Source organism: Geotrypetes seraphini, chromosome 1 (genome assembly GCF_902459505.1).
Source record: "Geotrypetes seraphini chromosome 1, aGeoSer1.1, whole genome shotgun sequence".
In the NCBI taxonomy this organism is placed as follows: domain Eukaryota; kingdom Metazoa; phylum Chordata; class Amphibia; order Gymnophiona; family Dermophiidae; genus Geotrypetes; species Geotrypetes seraphini.
In genome coordinates, this window is record NC_047084.1 from 491,156,155 (window position 1) to 491,183,213 (window position 27,059).

Genomic DNA, 27,059 nt, shown 5'->3' on the forward strand with positions numbered 1-27,059 from the left:
GGGAGGGAGGAAGGAAGAAGAGGAAACGAAGCATGGCAATTTGGGGGGAGCAGGTGTGGGGAAGTCCAGAGCTGCAGGGGAGAGTGTGTTGTACCCAGCTGGAGGGAGAAAGAAGATGAGGGATGGAATGTTAGGAGATGCCAGGGCTTGGAGGGAAGGAGGAAGCTTTGCCAGCCTAAGGGAAAAAGAAGGGGGAGATGTCAGAGCATAGAGGGAGAGGGAAAGATGGAAGAAAAGGAAAGGATAGAGATGCCAGAGAACCAGGGAAGGGAAGATACCAGAATGTGGGGTGCGAAGGAAAGGAGAAGAGAGAGATGCCATAGCATAGGGGATGGGGTGGTGACAGAGAGAAAAAAATGGAGAGGTGGCAGAGCTGAAATCAATCATGTACAAAGGAGAGAAGGGGCACAGGATAGATAGTTATGAAAGGAGCATAGAAAGAAGGAAGATGTTGTATGGAAGAGAGAGAAGGCAGACATTGGATGGAAAGGGCAGAGAGGGCAGTGACTAGAAGGGGCGAGACAGAAGGTGAACAGTAGATGGAAGGGGTAGAGAAAGGGACAGACACTGAATGGAAGTGAGGGGGAGAGGGGGAGCAGACGCTGGAAGAAAGTGGGGAGGAGAAAGAAAAAAGGGCACATGCTGGATTGAGGGACGAGGATAGTGTTAGATACTGGAAGGGGTGAGGGAAAGAGGTGGCAAGCTATAGATAGACACAGTGAAAGAGGGAAATTGAGGACTGAATAATAAAAAAGAATTTAGACAGAGACAGAAAATAAATTGAGAAGGAAGACCAGGGAAGAACGGGAGAAACGGAATGGAGAGAGAGATGCTAGAGCAGGGGGGAAGGGGAGGAGACAGATACTAGATCTAGGAGGAGGAAAAGAGGAAGGAGACAGATACTGGATCTGAGGGGAAAAAAGGAGGAGATATGCTAAAATCTGCTGGGAGGGAGGAAGGAAAGAAGGAGAGAAAGAGGCAGAGAAAGGGGGAGGTGTTGTAAGCAGATTAGAAAGACTACAGAGAGAAAGGCCTGGACGAAAGGGGAAAGACAGGAGGAAGATGCAGGACTATGGGAGGTTCAGACAGAGAGGGAGGGAGAGGGAGGGAGGGAGATCTGGAACAACGGTACAAAGGAGAACTGACACTGGATCTGGGAAGGGTAATAGAGGGAAAAGAGAGAGAGACCTGGATCCAAAGGGGATGGGGCTGGATTGTGAAAGAAATGTTGGATGCAAAAGAAAGAAGGGAAGAAAGATTGGATACACAGTCAGAAGAAGGATGTGCAACCAAGAGACTCATGAAATCACCAGACAACAAAGGTAGGAAAAATGATTTTATTTTCAATTTAGTGATCAAAATGTGTCTGTTTTGAGAATTTATATCTGCTGTCTATATTTTGCACTATATGTGTCTATTTTTCTATAGTTACTGAGGTGACATTGCATATTTTAAAGTAATCTGTTTGACATCTTTGAAAAAAATCCCTGAAACTCGTAAATGATAATTAACATTTTCTCTGCGTACTGTGTTCTTTGTGGTTTTTTTATATATTTTATGTTTACCATTATGAATTAATAAGATATTGTATGTACATGAAAATGAATGGAATAAATTGGGGGCAGGGCTGGGGATGGGGCTAGGGCGGAACTGAATATTAATAGATGTCCCATTTTGACGAAAAAAATAAATGGTCACATTAGTCTTACCTCCCCGCTGGTGCTGCTAATCGCCGACAAGAAGTCTTCTTTCCGACGTCAATTCTGACACTGGAGAGGATGTTCTGGGCCAGCCAATCACTACCTGGCTGGCCTGGAACGTCCTCTCCGATGTCAGAATTAGCGTCGGAAAGACTTCTTGTCGGCGATTAGCAGCAGCAGCAGTGGGGAGGTAAGACTGCAGCAGCGCAGACTGGGGGAAAGGAAGGAGAGGCTTTTTTTTTTTTCCGCGGCAGGGAGGGAAGGATGTAGGCAGGCAAGCTGGCTGGCTTTAGCACAGCAGGGAGGGAGGGAGATAGGTAGGTAGGCAGGCAGGCAGGCTGGCTGGCTTTGGGGGTAGACAAAATCTGGAAGGCACTGGGGGCACTAAGGACACAGGAAGGAGGCACTGGGGGCACTGGTCACAGGATGGAGGCACTGGGGGCACTATGGACACAGGACGGAGGCACTGGGGGCACTATGGACACGGGAAGGAGGCACTGGAGGCACTAATGATATGGGAGGGAGGCACTGGGGCACTAAGGATATGGGAAGGAGGCACTGGGGGCACTAAGGACACAGGCACTGGGGGCACTAAGGACACAGGAAGGAGGCACTGGGGGGCACTAAGAACATGGGAAGGAGGGAGGGAGGGAGGGAATAGAAAGGAACAATTGTTGGGCCTAGTGCAGAAAGAAAGAAATGAAAGAAAGGATACATAGTCAATTAATAGATGTCCCCTTTTGATGAAAAAATAAATGGTCATGTTACCTCTGACTTACTTTCTCTGCAGCAGAGTCGGCAGCCACACTGAGGTGCAGGAAAGTCCCGCAATGACTCGTCTGCTGGCTCTGCTCCGGAAGAAGTAAGTTATGTCGGAGGGGGTGGACCCGGCAGACACAGTCATTGCGGGACATTACCGCAACTCCCTGCGTCTGCCGGGTCCACCCCCTCCGACATAACTTACTTCTTCTGAAGCAGAGTCAGCAGACAAGTCATCGCGGGACCTTCCAGCATGCGGCTGCCAAGTCCACTCCAGAGCAAGTACGTCGGAGTGGGATGGACTGGCAGCCGGCAGCTACAGTCATCGCGGGACCTTGCTGCATGAAGGGAGAGAAAGGAGCAGGACTGCTGGAATGGAAGAGTGGTGGAGGGAAAGAAAGGGGGCAGGGTGGTATATAAGGGTGGTGCTGATGGAATTGATGTACAGAGAAAGGGGAGAGACATAAGGGGGAAGGATATTGGAGGGAAAGAAAGGGGGCAGATGTTGATTGAAGAGGGGTAGATGGAGAGAGAAAGGGCAGACTTGGATGGTATTGGGGAGCCTATGCTGGATGGAAGTGCAGATGGGAGAGATAGGGGAGCAAATACAGGAAGGAAATGGGAGGAGAGAAAGAGGGTAGCAGATGCTGGATGGAAGTGGACAGAGAAAGGAGAAGGTACTAGATGGAAGGGTTGGAGAAAGACATGATTGAAGGAGGGGATAAATTAAAGGAGGGCACATAATGGGGAGAAAAGGATTGAGTTAGGGAAACACTGGAGGGGTGAGGGAAAGAGGTTGCAAGCTTTAGGTAGACAGTAAAAAAGGACATTGATGAGAGGGTAGTAAGAACGTAATCTAGACAGATGCAGAAAATAAATTGAAAAGGAAAATGAGGGAAAAATGGAAAGGGATTGCAGAGGAGAGGGAAGGAGAGGAGAGAGATGCCAGACCAATGGGGAGAGAGATGCCAGACCAATGGGGGTGAAAGGAGAGATGGAAGGGGGAGGCATACAGTTTCTGGAAGGGGCATAGAAGGAGAGAAGATGCCATATAGGGGAAGAGAGATGGCAGACAGTGGATGGAAGGAAGAGAGTTACAAGAAGATGAGGAAAGCAGAAACCACAGAAGACAAAGGTAGAAAAAAATTTTCTATTTATTTGTTGCTTTAGGAGACATGTGTCACTGTTTCTGTGGAGCATTGTATGCAGAGTCCAGCTTCTTACTGGTTCAATTTAACCTTTGTCTATGTATTTCTATTTTATCCCCCCTTTTACAAAACTGTGGAGCGTTTTTTAGCGCCAGCCCTGGTGGTAGCAGCTCTGATGCTCAGAATTCTATGAGCGTCAGAGCTGTTACCTCCGTAGCTAAAATCCACACTATAGTTTTGTAAAAGACAGAGGGGTTAGTTTGTGATTACATATTCCATACTAGGCGAAGGTGTTTTCTGTATTCTGTGTGTTCGAAAGACATGGTTTATTGTTAGGACTGACTGCAGGATTGATCTGTACTAGTCTGGCTTGTTTAGTTTTACAATGGGTGTACTGATGTTGTACTGCTCATTGCAGTATGTAAGATGCTGCCTTTTCCTAGGTACTCACTCATGTGTGACGTGTGGATTGTTACTAAAAATTATGTTTTCATACAGTTGGGGGGGTGTCAAAAAATGATAGGCCCCGGGTGTCACATATGCTAGGTACGCCACTGCCCACAACCTCAGGGTGCTGAGACAGCAGCTGTAAGCGCTACGCCACTCTTCCACTCTGTTGTAATAGTTCTGTGAGCTTCCTGGCAGTGTGAAGTTACTTAGAATAAATACTTCCATACAAACTGAGCTTCCAGAGACTGCCGGAGCACATGAGCAAAGATTAAAAATATGATTATCAAAAGCTACAGATTAAGAGCATGTTACAGCTGAATAATGGTTATAGTATAACCACACGGTATTTTCTATATCTTGTTTTCCACTGATGTATAACAAAACTCACTGCAAATATCTTGGACCTTTGTTTTTAACAATCAAAGGAAGGTTATAAACGATCATTTCAAGCAGTAAAAGTTTTACTCTGAAAGGTAAAAGTACCCCGTAGCGATTTTTGAGCTTCAGTAAGCAAGCATGTAGGGTGGAACCTTTTGAAAGGTAATAAAAGAACCCTTTACACATCACAAGGTTGCCACCATGCACAGATTGTTATGCGAGATAGAATTGATAAGAATCCTACAGAACAGAAATTCTACCGTGTGAGACTATTAACATTCCCCTGATAGCATCTAGAGGAACACATCTGCACGGTCACACATAACAAGGCCATCATTAATTAATCAATGGCATGCATTCCATATAATCTCTTCCAGTGAACCATGACGGCTAAATAGATGAAGAAATTCCCTTGCACACTAAGGATTTCAGGTCCTTGGGCTGCATGTTCTTCCACAACAAATTTCATGCCACAAAGCTTCCTGTGGCATTTTGTTCTTCCAGGTTTGTTTTGACATGAAAGAACTTCACGGAGCCATTGTATAAAGTTAACTAATCAGTCCCAACGCTCTAGACTAAGGGTTCCGAAACCTGACCCAAGGGATCCCCAAACCAGTAAGGTTTTCATGATATCCACAATGATTTTCACACATCATTTTCTCATGGATATTCAGATTTGCAAACCACTGGTCTAGACTTTACCACAGTCTGCATTTCATTCTAAGACTGCTAGCCCAGTCAAAAGTACAGTCCTTAAACCTGCAATTCCTAAGATGAAGCTTGTACACCCTGCTAAAAGCACTAGTTTAGTACAGCAAGAAGGAAGGGAGAAAAGGCAGGTGATGTCACAGCCAGAAATTCAGGCAGGGAGGGCACAGAAAACACAGTCTATCCCCAATTACTCCTTTCCCAGAGCTAAGGAGAAACAGAGAGTCAACACAGAAGGGGGTGGAGTTTGCTACGAGGCTAGGCAGTCACGTAAGCCTCAAGCAGGAGGGAGTCATGTGAATAAATTACCCTCAGCTGACTCTAACAAGGAAGGCAGGCACACGAGGAGCAGAGCAGAAAACTTCCCTTATCCACAAAACAGGAGTTTTGTTCCAGGGCAGGAAGGAAGGGCAGGAATATTCCCTTCATAGAGGTATGGTAATACCCCATATAAGCTTTGGGAGGTAGGGCTAGAGGATAGTTCCAGTCAGGAAGAATCCTCCTTTGAATCTGTCCCAAACACCCAGGATGAGGGATGGGAGGTGGAAAGTGAAGCAGGAGACCTAATGGACTATAGCCCCAGTGATAGTGAGACTGACCCAGGGGAATGTGTGCTAGAGGAAGGCATGGACATGTGAATGACCCATGAGAAGCTGCTGCCTGCTTCACAGAGTAAAAGAAAAGTCTTTGCCAAAGAAACATAAGCCTAATTGAAGCTACAGGTAATAATGATGCAGCATTGCCTGAGTTTCCAAGTGTATTTAAAACCTCACCTAGCAGTCTCCAAAGAACCCAGCTGAAGGACTTTTGGGGGCATTTTTGGGAGGGGTCTAAAGACCTTGGTGAAAAGTGAGGCTTGCTCCACACAGCCTGCAAAGCAGGGCTGTGAAAGTCCTTAGAGGGGACAATGTGCTAGAGAGGAAAAGCAGTGACAGATAATACGTTGTTTTTTTTCTCTCTCTCTGTGGGAAAAGTACTTGAAAGAAGGGCTGGCACCTGCAGTGCTCAGCCAGTGCTGGCCAGAACTGGGTAGGAGAGGCCAGCTGCCCTAAGAAGGGAGAATTAGGGGCATTTGAGAGACTGAAAAGCTTGTTTCATTTTGGTTTATCTTTTTTTGGTTCAGTCCCTGAACTAGAGCACAGTTGGAGTGCACCGGAACTAAGTGGAAGGAACTGCATAATTGGTGCCTATGAGAAACAACTGTCTGTTTTGGGACTTTTATCTTTTGTCTTAATAAACCCGATGAAGTTTTGTTTGTAAGAAATCCAGTGTCCGGGCTTTCCTTACATCAACCATATAAAAGGCGCATCTAAAATCTTACCGATCGTCCGAGCCGGGGTTTCCCACTCACCTGAGGACTGGCCCGGCCACAATATGAATGCTCACAGTCTCAAGAAATGCTAGCACAAACTCAGCAGCAGCAAACTACTAGACAATAAACAGAAGTCTGGTGTCAGCATGTCATGCACGTTCTTTTCAAAACTTCAAAATAAAAGGTAGGTCTCACCTCACGGACTTTCTCCACTGCTGTGGTGAAAATGTAGATGATGACATACCATTCTTGTGCACTGGGCCTGGACTCCATCTTCACCAGCACAGTGTATGTGAACAGCATAAGGAACGCTAAATATCCCATCTACAAAACACAGAACACACATTGCACACAGGCCAAATGCACAGGACATGACACTAGAAAGACTTACTGAGATACTGGCCAAGGTGGAAAATAGAATGTTCAAATTTTAACATAGTCTCATCCTCTAATCAATGGTGTATGTCCACATAAACATTAGCAAAGGAACCTGTTGTTCTTGTCTCATGGGCTTATCTGAGTATTCCTATTTCATTTTAGTACTGGTGAGATAGTAGCTCTTGTGTATATACCTTCCAGCATCCTCAGGGGTGGCTCCCATATTCATAGTAACATAACATAGTAAATGACGGCAGAATAGTCCATCCAGTCTGCCCAACCTGATTCAATTCAATTTTTTTTTTTCTTCTTAGCTATTTCTGGGCAAGAATCCAAAGCTCTACCCGGTACTGTGCTTGGGTTCCAACCGCCAAAATCTCCGTTAAAACCTACTCCAGCCCATCTACACCCTCCCAGCCATTGAAGCTCTCCCCAGCCCATCCTCCACCAAACGGCCATATACAGACACAGACCGTGCAAGTCTGCCCAGAACTGGCCTTAGTTCAATTTTTAATATTATTTTCTGATTCTAGATCCTCTGTGTTCATCCCACGCTTCTTTGAACTCAGTCACAGTTTTACTCTCCACCACCTCTCTCGGGTGGTGACCCTGACCCATTCAAGCCTCTGCTCCTGCTGCCCTTTCTCCCCTTTTATCACCTCACCAACCATTTGTCTTCTACCTACTCCTCAGGTCTTCAGCTTTCTTCCTTTAATTCAGCCATTTCCATTCTCTTGGAGTGCATCTCATTTTTGTCACTGTCATAACTCCCTACTCTTCTCCATACTATCCTGCTCCTTCTCCCAATCCTGGCCCTCCAAGGCAGTACTCACTCTATGCAGATAAGACCACAACAAATTACAGAAACTCTAGTAACTGACTCATTGCTTCTCCACTTTACTAATTCACTGAAGTTTCTTTTTTTTTTAATTGCATTTCAATTATTTATATGTTCACAAACATCATTCCAAATAAGCAATATCTTTTAAATCTTTACAAAAGGAAAAAAAAATTCCAAACAAACAAATATTTTACATTGCTCAATTGTTAGTCCACAATATATATGGGAGATAGCTTTAAGAAGTCGGATAAATCATAATCATTATCAAATCTACATAAGAAAACTGAACAACATTCCTGAAAACTAACCGAGTTCTAAAGTCACGAGCCTTCCTCCTGAGACTTAGCGGGGGTACTTGCAGAAATCACATCTTTACCCATTATGAACCTTGAGAGCTGTAATGACTCAAAAAATATATATTTAACTCCTTGGAGCTTAACACAACATTTACATGGAAACCTAAGTATAAAAGTATCCCCAAGTTCTAAGACCTGAGGCCTTAGAACAGTGGTCTCAAACTTGCGGCCCGGGGGCCACATGCGGCCCGCCAGGTACTATTTTGAGGTCCTCGGTATGTTTATCATAATCACAAAAGTAAAATAAAACAGTTTCTTGATCATATCTCTTTAGCTATAAATTACAATATTATTATTAAAACTTAGCCAAAAGGAAAGAATTATAAACTATAAAGAGTTTTACCTCATGCAAAATTGTCATTTCTTTAATAAGACATTAACTATTTTTTTCTGCGGCCCTCCAAGTACCGCCAAATCCAAAATGTGGCCCTGCAAAGGGTTTGAGTTTGAGACCACTGCCTTAGAAGGAGAAATTGTTTCCTCTTTTACTGGGTAACTCTAGAAACATCCAGATACATTCTAACTTTCTGATCTAGGAATAATTTATCTTTATACTTAAAAAAGATTTTCAAAAGCCAATCTCTGTCCGAATCCAGTGATAACTGGACAAAGAGTGTAGCAACCATCATCCGCTCAGAATCTGAGATCACCAAAATATTTGTTAAATTCAACATGTCCATTTCTGGAGCTTGTTGATCTTCAGGTGTTTTCTTCTTCCCTACCAGGAGATAGTAAATTTTTTTAACTGGGGGATATGCATTTTGAGGAATCTTCAAAATCTCAGTGAGGTACCTCTTGAACATATCAAGAGCAGATGTTATTTTTGGAAAATTAATGTATTATTAATTTTGGAAAATTAATTAGTCTCAAATTATTTCTTCTTGATGCGTTCTCCAACATTTCTAATTTAAAGTTAATATTTCCGTACTCTTTCATCAATAACGTATTCTGTATTCTGTAACTTTTTGGTTTTGTTCAGCTAAATTTATTTCAATTTTTTCAACTCTTTGCTGAGTATTCAGTGATTCTGAGAGTATTCCAGAACAGTAAGTAGTTAAATTCTTCATCTGAGTTCCCAATGAGGATTGTAACACAGAAATTGCTTCCCAAATAGCATTCAGATCTACCATTGAGGGTTTCTTTAAAGGAGCTATCACAAAATTTACCACGGTCAATTTAGAGCTCATAGTACCTGCTGAGGAAATTATTGAAGAAAAATTCTGCCGTTCTTCCGCCAATTCCAGGAGTTCACGCGGTGAAAGTTGTTCTTTAAAAACAGCTGATGCCCGTTGTGCAGCAAGCTCTTCACCTTCTCTGCTGCTTGTCGACATCGCTGTCTCACTTCCCTCACTTGCCGTGCTGAATGCTAATGGCCGGGGGGTGGCTGCAACGGTGTTCTTCGCTCCTCCGGAGAGAGGCTGATTGCCTCGAAAGAAGTTGGGAGTCTTCCAACCAACTCTCGCCTCAAGCCGAGGACTTTTTCTCGTCTGGTTCCGCTCTTGGTTGTCTCTCAACAAAAGCATCCATCGGACCTAATTGATGAGGTATTTGCCCAGGTTTAGAAGGAAAACTCCGGGTCTTTGATTTCCTTTTCACCATCGAAATTAGGCAAAGGTTTGGCAGTATTCTGCTGAGATCAGTCAGGACGCCTAAGCTCCTCCCCCCCCCCCTTGGTGATCTTAACTGAATTTTCATATGTTGTAATTGCACTATACTTGTTCAAAAGATTATCTTGTATCCTGTATTGTAACTAAAACAGTAATTTCAAATACAGTTTTGTAAACCGCTAAATACATTAGTCCTAGTGGTTTATCAAGTGCAATAAACCCAATCCATTCCAAACTCTTCCAATTCTATTCTTATACTTCTCCTTGCTCCAACTTTTCTCTCATCTTATGTGCCCTGTGGAACGTCCACTCTGTCTCTAATTAGCTTACTTACATTTGTAGCCTTTTTATCTCTCATACTCTTCATTTTCTTCTATAACTGAGACCTAGCTTTTTTTCTGAAGATTCTACTTCAGTTGCTGCTCTCTGACATGGAGGTTACTTTTTTCCAATGCACCTCACCACAGCAGTGGTGTTGGGCTTCTACTGTCCTTTTCCTATAAGTTTCAACTCCTTCTTCCACCTCATTCCCTCTCCTCTCCTTCTTTTGAAGTTCGCTCTGTCTAGCTACTCACTCCACTACCTCTTCAGGCAGCTGTCATCTGTTGTGTACAATTCTGGAGGCCGCACCTTCAAAAAGATATAAAAAGGATGGAGTCTGTCCAGAGGAAGGCTACTAAAATGGTGCATGGTCTTCGTCATGAGGCGTATGGGGACAGACTTAAAGATCTCAATCTGTATACTTTGGAGGAAAAGTGGGAGAGGGGAGATATGATAGAGACGTTTAAATACCTACATAATGTAAATGCACATGAGTCAAGTCTCTTTCATTTGAAAGGAAACTCTGCAATGAGAGGGCACAGGATGAAGTTAAGAGGTGATAGGCTCCGAAGTAATCTAAGGAAATACTTTTTTACAGAAAGGGTGGTAGATGCATGGAACAGTCTCCCAGAAGAGGTGATGGAGACAGTGTCTGAATTCAAAAGGGCCTGGGATAGGCTCGTGGGATCTCTCGGAGAAAGAGATAATGGTTACTGCGGATGGGCAGACTAGATGGGCCATTTGGTCTTTATCTGCCATCATATTTCTATGTTTCTATCTGATAAGTCCCCCTTTCCTTTCCTCTTTCTTGTACTATCTTCCCATTCCCTCATTTTGAGGACTTTAACATTCATGCAGGAGAAGGAAGATATAATAGAGACATTTAAATACGAGGGGGTGCTGAATGACATGGTATGGTTCAATCAATGATCTGAAACAATGTTGAAACACAGAATTTCGTTTCTGCAAATTGGACTTAACGAAATAAGATAACACTATTTTCAGCTACAATGACAAAACAATGTTCAGAATTTAGGAAGTTGGTTGAGCCGAGAAAGGTGAATTTTGTTTTGAGCTTTTCCCCATCAAAAGGAAGAAAATATATGCAAAGAAGTGTGTGGCTTGTGGCTACACTAAAGGTAACATTGTAGACAGGAAAGCTCCCGACTGATTTCAGGATCCTAAGGACAAATGAAAGGCAAACATTTCTCAGGAAAGGATATGTGCACTACACTTCTCCCTCCATATTTGCGGTTTCAGCAATCACGGTTTCGATTATTCACGGTTTTTAGTTTGCTGGCTCCTCCCCCCAAAATTATATCAGCTTGCATAGAGAAATCGCTAATTCCAAGCATTTACAGAGAAAATCGCTGATTCCCAGCCCTTTCTTCACCGTGTTTTGCCTCTCCTTCAGGAACAGGCCAGGTCTCCCACCATGTTATTCGCAGTTTCACCATATTCACAATGTTTTTTAATAGAAAACAGCGAATAACATATGAAAAAGTTATTTTCAGGTCTGTTGATCCCCTATCACAGTGAATACGGAGGGAGAAGTGTAAGGTGCTTAATTTAAAAGTGCTGTTTGCATTTTAGATGTGCATAAATTTGCATCTAGGCATTTTTACAAAGCTGGAAAACATATAAGGGATGACTTTCAAAGCACATAGACTTACAAAGTTCCATAGGTTACTATGAAACTTTGTAAGTCTAAGTGCTTTGAAAATACACCTCATAATAACATAGTACATGTTGGCAGATAAAGATCTGCACAGTCCATCCAGTCTCTCCAAGTTGGCTAGAATTGTATCTGGCATGTGCAAAGCCTCCACTTTTTCATGATTAAACACTGGCATACTTAGCTCTATCTCTTCCCACCAATTCCCTTGGCACAAACCATAGAAGTCTGCCTGGCACCAATCCTGCTTCCCAGCTACTGGATTTGCCATTGAAGCTGACTCCAGCCTTAATTCTAATCTGTTTTTGCCTTTTATGGGACCTAACCTCTGAGCTGCTGTCAAAGCTCACTCAGCTAAGAAGTCATTTAAGTTTTGCTTTAATTGGATTCCATTCTTTTTCTAGATAGAGAATCCTCTGTGTTTATCCCACTTCACAACTTCTCCTGAAAGGGCATTCCAGGCATCCCCCACCCTTTCTGTGAAAGTATTTCCTGACATTGCTCCTAAATTTCCCATCTTGCAACCTCAACTCATGACTTTTAGGCCTAGATGCACAAGTCAGTCGGTATTACCAACTGGATCGCTATTGGCTGATTCGCTGGCTGATTCCCCAGCAGCGATCGATGCACAAACAAGTTTGAATGCAAATAATTTGCATGCAAACGTGAGCGATTGATACATGCGTAAAGCCCTAACAGCAGTGACAGGAAAGAAGCCTCCTGTCATTGTTGTTGGGGCTTCTGGTTTTGTTTTGTTTTTAATGGCACAGATGTGCTGTGTTAAACACAACCTGTCCTCAACGACAACACTGGGCCTGTGATGCACAGGGAGGGGCCTAAGACCCTGATTGGCTCAGACGCCTCAGGCCCCTCCCTTGGGTCTGAGCCAATCAGGGCCTTAAGCTCATCCCTGTGTATCACATGATGCATGGGAAGGGGCCTAAGGGCCAGTGTCGTCGTCGAGGGAGGACTCGGAGATTTTTTGGGTACCTCCTGCTCCCAGCTTTTAGGGTATGGGGAAGGGGGGCCTTGAGGGGGGTGGGAACCTTGAGACTATGATGGGAGCTCACAGCAGCCATTTCCTATGAGTGATCTGCATGGGGCAGGAGTGTAGGAAGATCACTCATGCCCTGAAAGCCCACTAGACCACCAGGTAAGGTCCGGGAAGCCGGGGGGAAGGCAGGAGGGAGGCGGGGAAGGTCCGGAATGCAGATTTAAAAATATTTTTAAAAAATACACAAATAACCGAATCCGTGGATACTGAAATCCTGAATTCGGAGGGAGAAGTCATCCCTTCCATCTGTCATATCCTCAGCCTATCACTTTCTACAACAGTTGTTCCTGATGCCTTGAAACATTACATTATTCTCTAAATCCTTGTTAACATTTTAGTATTTTAGGATTCTCTCAGCCAGAGGCATAGCCAAAAGTCCAATTTTGAGGGGGTCCATGGCTGGACTGGAGGGGGAGTACATATTTCCTCAGCCCTTCTCCCCTCCTCCAGCTCCACCCACCTCATATCTTTGCTGGCAGGGATGCCTAAGCCCTGCCTGCCAAAGATATTCGCTGGCCAAACCCCTACTAGCCCAGCAAAAAAGCTGCTAGAGAGCACTTCTTCACACACTCAGAATTCAGCATGCACAGAAGTCTTGGCAACTATGGTTGAAGCACCCTGTCAGCTTCCTTGCTGCTGAGGCAGCACGGGCGAGGGCTTGGCCAGAAAATCACTTCAGTTGATGGAGCTTGGGCATCTCTTGCAGCCATTCACCCAGTACTGAAATTTTGGAATGGCCCTGGGCCCAGGCCCACTGTGGTTACGCTACTGTTCTATCATGTATCTCAACAATACTTGGAGTCTGTCAGCAATACTTGGGGGTCTTGGTTAGAATCATGTATCACAACATCATGTTTGGCTGCCTATATGGTGGCATGGGGGTGACTTCACAATCAGCACTTGAACATGGGTGACTGAGGCCTGCACAAAGAGGCTAGCGCAGTTCTGGCCGCCTTGTTGGGCAGACTGATTGGACTGTGAAGGTCTTTTTCTGCTGTCATTTCTATGTTACTACGTTTCTGTTAGCAAGAATCAAACTGACTTACTGTATGAAACCAGAACTTCACAATTGGGGCATTGTAGAATTCATATACTTTTCTGGATAAAGGAAGACTTTGCTGAGCACTGCTGCCAGCATACTTCTGACTTTCATCTGTCTTCTCATAGCCTTTTTCTGCATCATAATCCTGGTTGTAAAATAAATTAAATAAAAAAAATAAAATCATGCTTAAGAAAGAAAACTTACAGGAAAGATTATTACCCTGGTGTTTTTACTTTTGTATGTTTAGTAAATTAGCTGTTTGGATGTTTTACATTTACATTAAAAGAAATTTATAGCCTGAATTTAACAATTCAAAGCTCAAAGTAGTTAACATAAAAGATAGCTGAACAGTTTTCAGGAATAACATACAATTAAAAAACTCTATCTTAAATTGTCTGCAACACAAATTTCTTGGATACAAAAGTTTTCAAAACATAAGATAATTGGATTCTTGTCTCAAAGAAAGCAGAAGTATGCTGCCTGGTGGAATAAACCATCATTATGAAATTTACGAAATCTCACAGATTCAATGGAAAGAAAGCCCAGTAGAAATTCCTCCTTACTCCTATACACAGAAGAGGGCAACAAATGAAGACGAAGATGTGAGACTGCCACTTTTGGCCTCTTGCAGGTTTCCTAGCCTTGGTTTGGTGGTTTCCAGCATCAAAGAACAATACAAGGGAAATCTTTATTGATTCATGTTTTAGTGTGTGGCCGGTGGGGGGGGGGATGGAATTCCTGATTCCAGGAATTCAGTGAAATGAGCATTTTATCTTCAAATCTGTTTTTATTAAGGCATCTCAGGCAAAAATAAAGAAACAAAGCATCATATGAATGCCTATCAGACTAATACAGCTGCAAACCAATACTACACAAAGTCCCTCCCCCCTCCCTATTGTGACAGGGAAGAGCCTGTCAGCAGTTTAAACTCAGCTTTAAACCCTGCCTTGCAAAGGCTGGCCCCTATTCCTAAGCCCAGGAAGCTGCCTAATAATCCTGTACCTATCACCAAGAGCCAACAGGCAGGGCAAGGCAGAGAGAGAAGGGCAGAAACCATAACATCTGGTTTAGGGCACTATAATCCCTTTTATAATACCTTGGGCAAATCTCCAACAAAACCTCTAGTAAAGAAAACCAGCCCAGGCATGGTTAATGAGAGGGGTGTGGCTGGCAAGCAGGACGAACCCAGAGGGAGAGTGGGATTAGGCTTACAGCATAAAATGAGCACAGGTGGAAACACTAGGGGGAAGATTAGGGAGAAGATTGGAGAGAACACTCGGGAGAAGACTGGAGGGAGGAATGCAGGGGAGAGACATGCCGTGCTAAGCAGGAAAGCGCCTGCTAAGAGTTCTCTGTCCCAGACCCTAGCTAAAGCACAGCTGGTCTTACAACCCTCCCGAGCTAACAGACTTCTGACTCCTAAGCAGAAGTGCAGGGGAGTAGAAAGACTTCCAGGGCAGGGCTGGCCGTTAGCTGTCACTGAAGGGAGTTCTTACCCTGCCTCAGAAAGCGGAGATTCCCTAATGGAATTAGAGGGAGAGCTATCGGAAAGCAGTGAGATGGAGTGCAGTCTCGCAGTATGGGATCTCCTGGAGAATCACAGTTAACAAGGTATGAATGGGGGAGGGGAATGAAAGTGAATGTATCTTTGTGTAGCGTTCTTTCTCCCGTAGCAGAACTGTGAGCATGTGTGAATGAATCACTTAGAGCCTGAGAGGGAGGCCATTATCTGAGCCTGAGAGGGAGGCCATGTAGATAAAGGGAAGGAGGTGAGAACCTTTAATTAACTTCCCCGAGAAGTGTAACGGAACTCAGAGACCTGACATCGTGTAACCCTGAAGCAGGGAACTTTCGGGAGGGGACTTACACCAGTCATAAAAGGTTGGGTTATATAAAGTTCCCTAGCCCTACCCAGGAGCCTAGGATAGTGGGGGGCATTGGACTTCGGGTGGGTTAGGTCACAGAGCTTCCTGAAGTATTTCCAAACAAAAGGAGCAAAATTAAGGAGAAAACGTTTTGGTTTATTTTTTGGCTTTTCTGCCTGGGCAGCAGGCTGGACTGTATTGTAAGGAAGAAACCTTATGAAAGTATGTTTTAAGTCTCCTCAGACCGGAGGGACTACTGGAACCCTAGTGATGTGAACTAGGGGTAATAAAGATAAAAGCTGAACTTTACCAAGAACGCAGTCTCCACTAATTATTCTACTGCTTATCCAGTGGGAGTCCTCCTGGGAGCGCTCCGTCCTTACGCCTGGGGCGGGAGCCGGGTTGCAAGCGCTAGGCTTACCCCCGGCCCCGCCACACTATCCAGACTACCCCCACTCAACCCACTGTACCCAATCTACATACCCCCTGAGATAAGCATTTTAAAACATCAAAATCAATTAATGCATGTGCAAGCATAGTCATGATTCTGAAAATCAACATGCATAATATCTCAAGATTTTAAATGGAAAGAAATTTGGGGCAGTGTTCTTGTTTACTCGTATACTTTATTTATATGTGGGGTTATTTGGTAACAGGACATTCATGTGAAAAGTCCAAAAAGAAGCCAGAACCATCCCCAATAGTGGCCAATCGCCCATGCACCTGTTATCTGTGCATGGGCATTTGGGCACCATCAGCGCTGGTTCTGGGTGCCTTTTTTAGAAGGCATATTCTCTATGGGCCAGATTCTATAAACAGCACCCCAACTGGAGATGCCTAGCCAAGTTCCGCATTGAACTCAAAACTGATTAATGAGCTTAATTGATGTGGTAATTGACCATGCCATTAAAAGCTCATTTAAAATAAATTAAAAACCAATTAATTAAGAGTTCTTTGTGGAACTTGGAGAGGCGCCTACCAACACCTAAGTCAAGGCACCTACAGACACCTACCTGAAAAGTGGGTGTGGTTAGGGGCAGGGAATAGGTGTGGTATGACTTAGGCGTTGCTAGTCATCTGTGTTAGGCACTGGCAAATTAGGCCAGGAAATCCCTGGCCTAATACACTGGTGCCTAACATTAGGGTACCTAGCAATGCCTAAGCTGAGTTAGGTGCTGGTAGGTGAGATTCTGTAAAAAGCACTTAGCAGTTGATTGACAACCGTACCTAGGAGATAGGAGCCACTAGGTGCTATGTATAGAATCAGCCCCTATTTGCATACTCTATACACATACCAATGCATTATACAAAATATGTACCTATATCACAACGCTGCCTCTGCTCTGCCCAAACTATATCCCTGGGAATGCCTATGAAGTGTATGTATAAGTAAACATAATTTTATCAAAGCTCTTTTCCGCATATAAAACAAGCTTCATCCACAAAATAAGTTTTATGCTTCCTAGAGCCCGTAGCTACTTGATGAATATGTAACGGTGTGTGGAGGGTGAGGGGTGGGACAGTCTTGGTTCTTGTATTGGTTTTGCTGGGGCCACCATGAAGAACAAACATGTGTGCCTCACTTTGGTCTGTGTTCTTTGATATATCAGTGTTGAAAATGTATCAAAATAAAATAAGTTTTATAAAATTACCCGCAACTGAAATGCTGAGAGGTATAAAAATGATTTAACTCTGAGCTGCTTTGGAAAAGGGTAACTGCACATCACAGCTCAATTAGAAGTATGCCTTTGCCTGTATTAGTATGACCCACACATGGAGTTCTGGTAATTATCAGCCCAGTTTACATGGATTCATAATAAGGAAGTAAAAAGGTTTTCAAAATGGCACCACCAGTTCCAGTGAAATGATGAAAGAGAAGGATCATAATGATTTTATCACAGATGTCTTCAGTGTTACTTAAATATCATTTGTATGCCTATACTTTTATTTTCTTGTGACTAACTTTGTGGCAGTAGCATGTACAAATGTTTTACAGTCCAATAAGAGCTGTTTTGGCTATCTTATGTGCTATGTTGTGATTTAACAGCCAAACCCAGTCCATAGGTCATAAGACATGATGATTTTATGTAGACCAGAGCACTAAAACAACAAATTTTCCCACGTACACTTAACTACATGAAGACCTTGGAAAGGAAGCACCCATAACTGATTGACTGTGCCCTAACAAGGAAATCTGTGCAGCAGAAAGACCTGAGGAATATACCAGCTGTCACCTGCCCACTTTCTGAAGACTCTAGCTTACACATACACCAGGAGATGGACACTAGAAACCCCTAGCAGTATGGTCAAGAATACTATATTGATATACTGCCTGGCATGACCATGTTTCGGCATAAGCCTGCATCAAGGGCATGCTTTCATATCTAAAATACAAATAATCATATTTTGGCACAAAACATGTACAATAAAATAAAAATCGTATAAAAACTTTGATACCCAATTAATAGAAGAACAAAATCTATATGACACCTTACACAAAACAAGTTACTTTAGCTTTTATCTTTATTCCAAATTTGATGAATTGCCAAACTGTGGCACATCCAAATCTCAGCAATTTACTTATAAATTTATAAAATAAATTAATAAAAGAAAAGAATACCATAAATGATAGGCAGATTCCATATATCTCAAGACCATACATACAAAACAAAATTAAAAAAGCAGCTTTTCCCTCCTTATCCTTTCTTTCCTCCTAGCTATTAATGTGAGATAAAAGCTTGAGTGAATAAATACATCTTTAGGGAGTCATAAGAACATAAGACTTGCCTCTGTCGGGTCAGACCGGAGGTCCATCGTGCCCGGCAGTCCACTCGCGTGGCGGCCCCTCAGGTCCAGGACCTGAAAGTGCTCCTACCCTAAAACTCACATACGCTTTTCGCTTTTGTCTTGTAGAGTAACCTATCTATACCCTGCAATCCCCTTCGCTTCCAGGAAGTCATCCAGTCCCTTTTTGAAACCCAGTATTGTACTCTGTCCTATTACCTCCTTTGGAAGCGTGTTCCAGGTGTCCACCACCCTCTGAGTGAAGAAAAACTTCCTTGCATTCGTTTTGAATCCGTCCCCTCTCAGTTTTTCCGAGTGACCTCTTGTTTTTGTTGTCCCTGCTAGTCTGAAGAATCTGTCCCTCTCCACCCTCTCTATGCCTCTCATGATTTTACAAAGGCGCGGTAGCGGTTTAACACGCGGAATACCGCGCGTTAAACCGCCTGCCGCACTAGTACCTAATGCCTCCACTAACGAGGCGTTAGGATTTTAGGCTGCCGCGGGGTTAGCGCGTGATGAAATGTCCAACATGCTAACCCCCTTAGCGCGCCTTGAAAAAAGGAGCCCTAGGTTCATCTTAAATTATTTCACAGATGTTTCTGGAAAAACAATAGCTTTTACAATCAAAATCTAAGTGAATCACCATTTAGTTCTTGGTTTGTTTGTTTGTTTTATATAGTTTGTGTCTATCCTCTTCTTTCTCCCTTTCACTTAGGGCAGGGGTGTCCAATGTCGGTCCTCGAGGGCCGCAATCCAGTCGGGTTTTCAGGATTTCCCCAATGAATATGCATGAGATCTATGTGCATGCACTGCTTTCAATGCATATTCATTGGGGAAATCCTGAAAACCCGACTGGATTGCGGCCCTGGAGGACCGACATTGGACACCCCTGACTTAGGGAGTCTTTCTCCTTCTCAACTCTCTTCTCGTCTCTCTTCCCTTTCTTATGTTTCCACCATCCTTGTTTTCTGCCTCAGTTAACCTTAGTGTTATCCCTCCAATGGCAAAATGTAATGTAGTGGTAAATGAGCCAGGCCACAGGAAAGGCAAGGAGTTTGAGACCCAAAAGAAATTCCACAGGTGTGCATAAACAACACTGCCAAATGTAGAAGTTGAATTAAACTATTGTTAAGTGATGCTGTTTCAGTTTATTTGCAACCTCTGTTCTGGTTCCAATAAATTTTTTGTCAAACTGGATTTAGCACCTTGTTTTATCTACAACTCACTGTGGTTAATAATTCAAAAGTTGCTGGTCTATTTAGTTATTTCTTTGACACTTGTAGTAAAAGGCAGGCATGAGATCCAGCCTTCAACATGATATGAGGGCGAATCAAAAATGAAAGGTAATTGTTAAATTACATGATAACCGGAACAGAGCTAGTCATGTAGCAGCCACAAAGTTAGAAACCTGGACGCTCCATTGCAAAATTGCACCATCAAAGAACAATGTGCAGTAGTGTGCTTTCTTTGGACAGAGGGAATGAAACCTGTGGAAATTCATTGCTGGCTATGGACATAGCACCATGGATCAATGAAAGTTTTATGAGTGGGTAATATATACCAATGATATAGCGATCGTTAGCATCTTAGATACCGGTTCCCTGCAGGTCACCTAGTCTTTGAATCACAAGCTTGAGGAGATTGTTATTTGGCTGAGTTCCAATGGTTTAAAACATAATCCTGAAAAATCACATTTTTCCAATCCAAATACATAGTTGGTACTGAAGTCACTTTTAAATCTACTGTGAAAGTCTTATGGGGGTTATATTTGCTCAAAATCTGATTCAACGGTGCTCCTATAAACTGAGATTGACTCGTTCAGTAAGAAATTTATTTTCCAAGTCAGCACTCTGGGTTCTGGTACATTCTTTTGTCATCAGCCAGCTGTTAATAGGGTTATGGATATTTGACCTTAAATGACTACAGATAGTGCAAATATGGCTGTGAAGTTAATAAAAATTTTTTATAAAATATGATCACTGTGACCCCCTCTACTCCAGCAGAAGCCCTGATTAATCACAGGAAAACCTTTAAGATCTTGACCATAAATTCATATGTCCGTTATATAGGCACTCCCACTTTATCTCTCCTACTATTTGATCCCTTATCTCACCTCTAGACCTCTACAATCATCTGAGGATATCTATTGCGTTATTGTGTTAAATACTATCCAGTCTAGGGTTTTCAATTGGTCCTTCCCTTTGGAATGCTCTTCCATTGCCCCTCCAAAATGAGTGCTCTCTACAGGTATTGAAGAAGAAACGGAAGTCCTTCTTTAATTTTAGGATATTTCTGGTGCTTAACATGACAGCTTTCTTTTCCTTGCTTCCTTGTTCCTGTTCCTTCTGTTTCAAGATGGGGATGGGATAATCATTGCCAAAGGGCTGCATGGTATTAACCTAGTCTTATCTTTCTTTTCATCTCTTTGAAAGATAAATACTATAAACTGCCCAGAAAGTCTTCTGGCATGGGGGAAGCCAATTCTTGCCCTGTGATCGGTAGCATGGAATGTTGATACTATTTGGGGTTCTGCCAAGTTCTTGTGACCTGAATTGGTCACTGTGGAAACAGGATATTGGGCTAGAATGGACCATTGGTCTGACCTCCAGGTGAGGCCCCACCTGGAGTACTGTGTGCAATTCTGGAGGCCGCATTATCGCAAGGATGTGCTGAGACTGGAGTCGGTGCAAAGAATGGCCACCCGGATGGTCTCGGGACTCAAGGATCTACCATATGAAAAACGGCTTGACAAATTGCAGCTATACTCGCTCGAGGAGCGCAGAGAGAGAGGGGACATGATCGAGACGTTCAAGTATCTTACGGGCCACATCGAGGCGGAGGAAGATATCTTCTTTTTCAAGGGTCCCACGACAACAAGAGGGCATCCGTGGAAAATCAGGGGCGGGAAACTACAAGGTGACACCAGGAAATTCTTTTTCACTGAAAGAGTGGTTGATCGCTGGAATACCGTATTTTCGCGGATATAACGCGCGCGTTATACGTGATTTTACGTACCGCGCATACCCCTCGCGCGTTATATGCCTGAGCGCGGTATACAAAAGTTTTTAAACATAGTTCCCACCCCGCCCGACGCCCGATTCACCCCCCCAGCAGGACCGCTCGCACCCCCACCCCGAACGACCGCTCGCACGCGCTCCCACCCGCACCCGCATCCACGATCGGAGCAAGAGGGAGCCCAAGCCCTCTTGCCCGGCCGACTCCCCGACGTCCGATACATCCCCCCCCCCCCGGCAGGACCACTCGCACCCTCACCCCGAAGGACCGCCGACTCCCCAACAATATCGGGCCAGGAGGGAGCCCAAACCCTCCTGGCCACGGCGACCCCCTAACCCCACCCCGCACTACATTACGGGCAGGAGGGATCCCAGGCCCTCCTGCCCTCGACGCAAACCCCCTCCCCCCAACGACCGCCCCCCCCAAGAACCTCCGCCCGTCCCCCAGCCGACCCGCGACCCCCCTGGTCGACCCCCACGACACCCCCACCCGCCTTCCCCGTACTTTGTGTAGTTGGGCCAGAAGGGAGCCCAAACCCTCCTGGCCACGGCGACCCCCTAACCCCACCCCGCACTACATTACGGGCAGGAGGGATCCCAGGCCCTCCTGCCCTCGACGCAAACCCCCCTCCCTCCAACGACCGCCCCCCCCCAAGAACCTCCGACCGACCCGCGACCCCCCTGGCCGACCCCCCCACCCCCCTTCCCCGTACCTTTGGAAGTTGGCCGGACAGACGGGAGCCAAACCCGCCTGTCCGGCAGGCAGCCAACGAAGGAATGAGGCCGGATTGGCCCATCCGTCCTAAAGCTCCACCTACTGGTGGGGCCTAAGGCGCGTGGGCCAATCAGAATAGGCCCTGGAGCCTTAGGTCCCACCTGGGGGCGCGGCCTGAGGCACATGGGCCAAACCCGACCATGTGTCTCAGGCCGCGCCCCCAGGTGGGACCTAAGGCTCCAGGGCCTATTCTGATTGGCCCACGCGCCTTAGGCCCCACCAGTAGGCGGAGCTTTAGGACGGATGGGCCAATCCGGCCTCATTCCTTCGTTGGCTGCCTGCCGGACAGGCGGGTTTGGCTCCCGTCTGTCCGGCCAACTTCCAAAGGTACGGGGAAGGGGGGTGGGGGGGTCGGCCAGGGGGGTCGCGGGTCGGTCGGAGGTTCTTGGGGGGGGGCGGTCGTTGGAGGGAGGGGGGTTTGCGTCGAGGGCAGGAGGGCCTGGGATCCCTCCTGCCCGTAATGTAGTGCGGGGTGGGGTTAGGGGGTCGCCGTGGCCAGGAGGGTTTGGGCTCCCTTCTGGCCCAACTACACAAAGTACGGGGAAGGCGGGTGGGGGTGTCGTGGGGGTCGGCCAGGGGGGTCGCGGGTCGGCTGGGGGACGGGCGGAGGTTCTTGGGGGGGGCGGTCGTTGGGGGGAGGGGGTTTGCGTCGAGGGCAGGAGGGCCTGGGATCCCTCCTGCCCGTAATGTAGTGCGGGGTGGGGTTAGGGGGTCGCCGTGGCCAGGAGGATTTGGGCTCCCTCTTGGCCCAATATTGTCGGGGAGTCGGCGGTCCTTCGGGGTGGGGGTGCGAGTGGTCCTGCCGAGGGGGGAGAAGAATCGGACGTCGAGGGGGGGCATCAGGCTTTCAGGATGGGGACAGGACTTCAAGGGGGGACAGGCAGATCTTCAAGGGGGACAGGCAGACCTTCAAGGGGGACAGGACTTCAAGGGGGGACAGGCAGACCTTCAAGGGGGGACAGGCAGACCTTCAAGGGGGGACAGGACTTCAAGGGGGACAGGCACGGAGAGGCGGGGCAGTGCACCGAAAGTCAGGGCGGGTGAACGGTGAGTCGGGGCAACCAGAGGAGAGTCGGGGCAGTGCACCGAAAGTCAGGGTGAGTCGGGGCAACCAGATGAGAGTCGGGGAGGGCGAAAGGAGAGTCGGGGTGGCCAGAGGAGAGTCGGGGAGAGCGAAAGGAGAGTCGGGGTGGCCAGAGGAGAGTCGGGCAGCATGCGCGTTATATGCCTGAGCGCGGTATAGAAAAGTTTTTGTACATATCATCGTGATTTCTGCGCGCTATACCCCTGTGCGCGTTTTACAATGGTGCGCGTTATATCCGCGAAAATACGGTAGTCTTCCACTACAGGTGATTGAGGCCAGCAGCGTGCCTGATTTTAAGGCCAAATGGGATCGGCACATGGAATCTCTTCACAGGGCAAAGGTAGGGGAGGGACATTAAGGTGGGCAGACTAGATGGGCCGTGGGCCCTTATCTGCCGTCTATTTCTATGTTTCTATGTTTCTATGACCTAGTATGGTTATTCTTATGTTAACTTTAAACACGAACTGCAGAAAGGTTCTGAAAGCCTATGAATGCCAGTTTTAATTGCTTACAGATCAACACTGTTAAACTAAAAACAAACAATAGTATCCATCTAAAGTGATAGTACAAATATTGTAAAACGCAATCAGTGTTAGTGTTCAAACTGTTTAATCTGCATTGTAAGAATGAGCGAGTTTGTCCTGGCACACTGGCTTCATGCAGTTCCATACTAACCTCTGAGGGCTCCTCTCTAGTGCAGGTGGGACTCGGATCTACATAGAGCCGTGTAAATTGATGGAAGTCTTGCAGCTGGGGGACATGAGACATTTCTGCCTTGCTCTTAAACTCAAGCATCAAGATGGCAGGAGGCAGAAGAATGCAGAGGATGACCTTTAAGAGAAATGTTGCAAAGTGAAAGAAACATGCACATGCAATATTTGCACCTATCTGCACTAAGAAACAGAACAGCTTATTGAAGCATGGGGAAATAGGTAATACCATAGACATTTTGAAATGACTGGTCATGCCAAATACAATGCAAGGCGCTTGCTCTGTATGGAGGAGGGGGGTGCACAGAACACAGCACACACATAGCTGGCTCCAACGGGACACAGGCAGGCGATTTCAAAGATTTCCACACCACACCTATGGCTATGTCTGCAGGTGGGCGTTCACACAGGCAGAGTCCAGATGGGAAAACGTAAAACATTTTATTTAAAGTCGTCTATAAATCGGTTCAAAGGCAAACTCAAAAGTTTCTTATTCAAGAATGCCTTCGATCTATAGGCAAACTTCATCCAATCATGGCATGATCCTTCATATCTTTCCCTAACCTTTTGACCTTACCTTTATTGTTCTTCTATCCTGTTATGATTGTATTTCTCCCCTCTCTTCCGTTTGTTTCAGTGTGTTAGCTTAGTCTGGCTTTTGTATTGCAATCAACGTACTTGTACGTTTTAAATTGTACCCATTTTAATTGTTGGATATCGGCTAGAAATTTGATAGGCGATTAAATCAAATTTTAATAAAAACTTGATAACCATTAGGATTCTGAAGAACTATGATATGCGACACACTTTGGGCTCCTTTTATGAAGGTGCACTAAGCGTTTTAGCGCGCTTTAGCGTATGCTAGCCAAAAATCTACCGCCTGCTCAAAAGGAGGCGGTAGCGGCTAGTGCATGCAGCAATTTAGCACGTGCTATTCCACGTGTTTAGGTGCTAGCGCGCTTTTGTAAAAGGAGCCCTTTATCTCCCTCCTCTTGTGCTCTCCTCTTTTCCCCTCTCTTTCCTTTATATACATTGTATTTCTTCCCTTCCTCCCAATTAGTTTCCAGTATAAGGTCTTATTTTGTATGTAATTATGTCTATTTGTATTATTTATTATTTTTAAATATTTTATTGTACAGTGCCTAGATTTTATTAGATAAGATTTTATCAAAAACTTTAAAAAAAAACTTGAAACTTCAAGCCTAAACACATATGCACATAAAACCCAGTTTAGCTAGTATAGTATAAAAGAAAGTAAGCCCTCTTACAGTAGTCCCTCTTCATAACAATATGCCTCTTTTCTGGGGCAAAGAAATGTAGTCACCATGCTAGTTCACTTAGAAATATGAAGATATACACTGAACACGTGCCTTTGAGAAAAGGCTACTTTTTTGCATAAAACACTGTTTTGCCCAAAGAAATGCCTTTTAAAATGATCTCTTAGGTATCCACTAGTTGTCATTTCAGTGCATTGTTATGTTCGGGATTGTGTTTTATGTTTCAAGAAACATATCAGTCAGCACCTATCCGGGCTCAGGCCACACCCAGAATTCAAAAGCGTAGTTGTGATATTCAGGTTAGTTAACTGGGTGGCAGACTGAATAACAGGTTTTCTTTTTTTGTGTGTGATGCACTTCCTGAACCTCTCCTCAAAAGCAATCCCCTTACTTATTAACCCCAAGAATTACCTCCTCTTGAACCCCATCCAAGAGCAGCCCCAAGATAAGCCCCATTCACCCCCCCCCCCAAAAAAAAAAAAGCTTACACTCCTCCTGAACACCCCCCCTCCCCACCCACACACACATACAAATACACACACACAAACATAAGCTTATACCTTTCCCATGTTCCTGAAAGAAAGGTCCATAATCTGCTATTTGAGGCAGACATGGGGGAAGCCACTGCTTGCCCTGGATTGGTAGCATGGAATGTTGCTACTCTTTGGAATTTTGCCACCTGGATTGGCCACCGTGAGGACAGGCTACTGGGTTAGATGGACCATTGGTCTGACTCAGTAAGGCTATTCTTATGTTCTCAAGAGCAGCCCCCATTCTTGGCCCCACCACAATCTTCCCTTCCTGATAAAGAGCATCCCCACACCTGTAGACCCCCTTTGGTCTATTGTAGGGTCCCTGGTGATCTACTGGGGTGGACCAGGCATGCTGGCTCCTTCAAAAAATGGTGACCATGACCTCTAGCCTGATGCCTAAATGTAAAGAGTGTATATAACTGGTTAGGGTAGTGCTCTGTAAAGGAATATAGGCATTTATATTCCTTTATAGAAAGACTCCTAGTAAGTAATCTGTTATAGAATTGCCTTGAATGGACCTATTTACCTAACTCAAATTAATGAATGCTAAATCGCCAACACAAACCAATAAATAAAGACCTCTGAAACAGGACAATGTAGCACATCTTGAGCTTGGATTTGGAAAGGCGAGTAATTGAATCTTAAATCTAAATCCACATTCAAAATAAGAAAATAAAATCAAGGGGCGCCACCTTCCTTTCTAGGTGCATATCTTCAATACTAAGGGCTCCTTTTACTAAGGTGTGCTAGCGGTTTTAGCATGCACTTAGCACGCACTACAATGCCGCGCGCGCTAAACGCTAACGCCTCCATAGAGCTTGCGTTAGTATTTTTCATTTAGCACGTGGTTTGCGCGCGCTAAAAATACTAAAAACGCTACTAGCGCACCTTAGAAAAGGAGCCCTAAGTGCCTCTTAATTTTGCTATGTCTGTCACTATGTCTGTCTTGTCAGTCTATCATGTACGCATGCATTTGAGGCTTTGTGAACTAATTTCTCTGAAATTTGGTAGTAGGGTCTCTCCATGAGGTGGAAATACTGCTATGAAATTTCAATTAATTCAGTTTATGGAGATAACCCCCAATATATGTAGCATGGGAACAGAGCCATCTCAAGAACAAGGTGAAACTGCTGATTACTTACCCCATATGTATATCTGGAGAACATAAGAATTGCCGCTGCTGGGTCAGACCAGTGGTCCATCTTCCCCAGCAGTCCGCTCACACGGCGGCCCTTAAGTCAAAGACCAGTGCCCTATTTGAGTCTAGCTTTACCTGCGTATGTTCTGG

The 27,059-nt window shown here is 45.0% G+C and overlaps 1 protein-coding gene across 6 annotated transcripts in view; it reads right to left on the bottom strand.

Annotated features, from left to right (window-relative positions):
- The window catches only part of TRPM6 (transient receptor potential cation channel subfamily M member 6), a 255,335-nt gene that overhangs the window by 93,970 nt on the left and 134,306 nt on the right, over positions 1-27,059 (bottom strand). For all 6 annotated transcript variants that reach the window (XR_004537426.1, XM_033926740.1, XM_033926754.1 and 3 more), the window contains 3 exons: positions 23,927-24,082; positions 13,734-13,874; positions 6,651-6,779 (listed from right to left, as the gene is read on the bottom strand). Coding sequence is in view for 5 of the 6 variants with exons in the window: in XM_033926740.1 (XP_033782631.1) it covers positions 6,651-6,779; positions 13,734-13,874; positions 23,927-24,082 (426 nt within the window). In the remaining variant the exon portion in view is untranslated. The remainder of the gene's footprint in view (positions 1-6,650; positions 6,780-13,733; positions 13,875-23,926; positions 24,083-27,059) is intronic.